The 3,025-nt window shown below is 31.4% G+C and overlaps 1 protein-coding gene across 1 annotated transcript; it reads left to right on the top strand.

The window, feature by feature from the left end:
* The first annotated feature begins 411 nt into the window (after positions 1-411).
* LOC130820901 (protein FAR1-RELATED SEQUENCE 5-like) lies at positions 412-2,025 on the top strand. The gene is made up of 4 exons (XM_057686444.1): positions 412-475; positions 630-768; positions 859-1,013; positions 1,118-2,025. Exons 1-4 carry the CDS (start codon positions 412-414, stop codon positions 2,023-2,025), a joined length of 1,266 nt encoding a protein of 421 aa, XP_057542427.1.
* The last annotated feature ends 1,000 nt before the right edge of the window (positions 2,026-3,025 follow it).

Here is a 3,025-nt window from a genome sequence, read left to right as displayed (position 1 = left end):
CAGTTTTTCGATTTTTAGGGTTTGTGAACCAAAAATCGAAAGATCCATCAAGAATGTTAACAAATGAAGAATCAAAAAGATCCATCAACATGAACAAGAATGCTCAGGTAATTTTTATGAAATCTAAATTTTAGTGTTTATAAACCAATAAATCGAGAATTTCATGTAATGCTTTCTGATCGAACATGTGATTCTGATCTAATGTGATGCTTTCGGTGCTACTAATTTCTGAACCCATAGTGAAGCCATACTGATATGTGATGCTTCCTTAATTAATATGTGATGTTTTCTTGTTCAAATTGTGATGCTTTTCATAAACATGTGATTCTTTCTTAATTAACATATGATTCTTTCTTGATAAACATAATGCTTTTCTAAGTAAAAATGTGATTCTTTCATGATGCTTTCTTAATGAAAGCATTACATGTTTATCAAGAAAGCATCACATTACATGACTCGAGAATAAGTTGGCTCAGTATGAGTTCAAAAAGTAGTAGCACATTTTTTATAAGCAAGAGTCACATATATATTAAGACAACATCGCATTTGGTCAAAATTTTCTTCATAGATTGTTGTTTATGATGCGTAATATTTAAATCTCATAGTATCGTTTTTTTATTATTAAACAGTAACTAAAACTCCGAGAACTGTAACACATGTTAGTCCTAACGGTTCTACTGAGTGGTTTCCTTATTGTGAAGATGATAAGAAGCCATTTGTTAGTTTGATTTTTGAAAATTTAGAAAAAGCATCTGATATTTATACTAGGTATGTAGAAATTTGTGGTTTTGATACACGCTCGGCTACTACTTACAGATGTAAAGGTGTTATTATTTTGAAGTACTTTCTTTGTAGTAGGGAGGGATTTATGGTATCTAGAGTTAAGAAAAATAAGGGTGATGTTGTACGGTATAAGAGATCAACCAAAACAGTTGGTTGTAAGGCGAACTTGATATTGAAAATTGATAAAAAGAAAGGAATGCATTTTGTTTTCAAGTTTGTTGAGGGGCATAGTCATTGTCTTATTACCCCTACATCGCGACACTATTTAAGAGTAGTTAGAAAATGACTATTTTATACAAGAATTTCATATCAAAACACGCATGAATTAATGTAGGACTAGTTAAATCATTTAGACTTTTCAAGGAAAATGTAGGGAGTTATGAAAATGTGGGAGCTACTATGCAAGATTTCAAAAATTTTCATAGAGATTTCAAAAATTACATCAAAGGTGATGACGAAAAGATATTGATTGAGAATTTCATTAAGAAAAGAGATATTTTCCTGGGGTTTTATTTTGACTATGCACTAGATGAGGATAACCACACTTCACTTCTTTTTTGGGCAGGTACAATAAGCAGGAAGAATTACGCCCTATTTGGAGAGATGGTCACCTTTGATTGTACTTATGATAATAATAAATGTAGTATGGTTTTAGCTCCTTTTACCGGTGTAGATCAATATAGGTCTTGCATTACATTTGGTGTTGGTTTGTTGGCTAAAGAGGATACTGAGTCATTTGAGTGGTTGTTTATGACTTTTTCATACTGTATGGGGGATTGTATGCCTACTTATTTGATAAATGATCAAGACTCATCAATGAAAATTCCAATTAAGAATGTTTTTCCAAATACAATACGTAAACTTTGTATGTGGCACATAATGAGCAAAGTCGCAGACAAAGTAGGACCTGAATTAAACAAAGATGAGTTTTTTTTGAAAGAATTAAATAGTTGTGTGTGGAATGTTGAACAAGAAGAAAGTGAGTTTGAGGAGAAATGGGAGGCAATCATGATAAAGTATAATCTTCTTGAGGATAAATGGTTTTGTAACTTGTTTAGCATACGAGACCAATGGATACCGGCATATTTTAAGGACATCACATTGGAAGTGATTTCGAGAACTACATCTAGATCAGAGAGCATTAACAATTTTTTTAACAATTTTTCAAACCCACACATGACGCTAGTTGAGTTTTACATGAGCTATGAAAGTGCAATGGATGCCCAAAGATATAACCAATAAAAGTTGAATGTATCATCACTTAATACGGTACCCCAATTAAAAACTCCATTGCCAATTTAAAAGCATGCTAGTGAAGTCTATACAAGAACAATATTTTTTCTATTTAAATTGAAGTTTATAAATCTAGTTCCAAGATTTATATTCAAAGTATTGAAAAAAGCAAAAGTGTTGAAACTATAATTGTTTTGCACTCGATATTAGATAAGATGTACAAAGTCACATTTATTGCAGGAAGTTCAATTGATGAGCTTCAAGTAGATTGTGGGTGTTAGTTGTTCAAACGTATAGGCCTATTATGTTGTCATGCAATTTGTGTTATGAGTGCAAGGCAAATAACACAAATCCCAAAGCAATATATCTTGGATCGTTAGACAAAACTAGTTATAAAGAAGCCTATTTTTGATATGCATGGCAATTTGATCAAAGACCATAAAAATTTGGACAACATGGAAAAGTTGTTGGGGGAAATTTGGTCGGAAATATTCCATTGTGTTGGTTTACCTAAAGGGAGTGAAAGTGACTTACAATCACTTCAAAAAAAACCTCAAGGATTTTAGTAAAAAATTGGAGGAAAGTGATGATATAAGGTTGGAAATTACGAAAGAACAACAAATAGAATTTTTGTTAGGGCCATATTCATCGTCAACAATGGAAATCCAAAACCCAACATAATCAAAAAACAAGGGATAGAATCAGAGGATAGTTAGTGAAAAGGAACAAAATATCGAGCAAAGCAAGAAGAACAAACGAAAGTGTAAAACTTGTGGGGAATTCGATTACCATGGTAGTCGTAATTGCCCAATAAGAAGAACATCTTTGTAAATAAGGTATGTATTCTGTTATATGAATATTTTTTTAGTGTCTTGCTCTTGAAAAATATTAAATTTATATTAACTAACTTTGAAAATTTGTATAGGTTGTTTTTGATTACCATGATAGTCGTAATTACTCAAAAAGAAGAACATCTTTGTAAATAAGGTATGTATTCTTTTATATGAAT

This window comes from Amaranthus tricolor, chromosome 8, assembly GCF_026212465.1.
Source record: "Amaranthus tricolor cultivar Red isolate AtriRed21 chromosome 8, ASM2621246v1, whole genome shotgun sequence".
NCBI lineage: Eukaryota > Viridiplantae > Streptophyta > Magnoliopsida > Caryophyllales > Amaranthaceae > Amaranthus > Amaranthus tricolor.
Note: the sequence above shows the minus strand (reverse complement) of the source record. Positions and strands in the feature narration are given on the sequence as shown.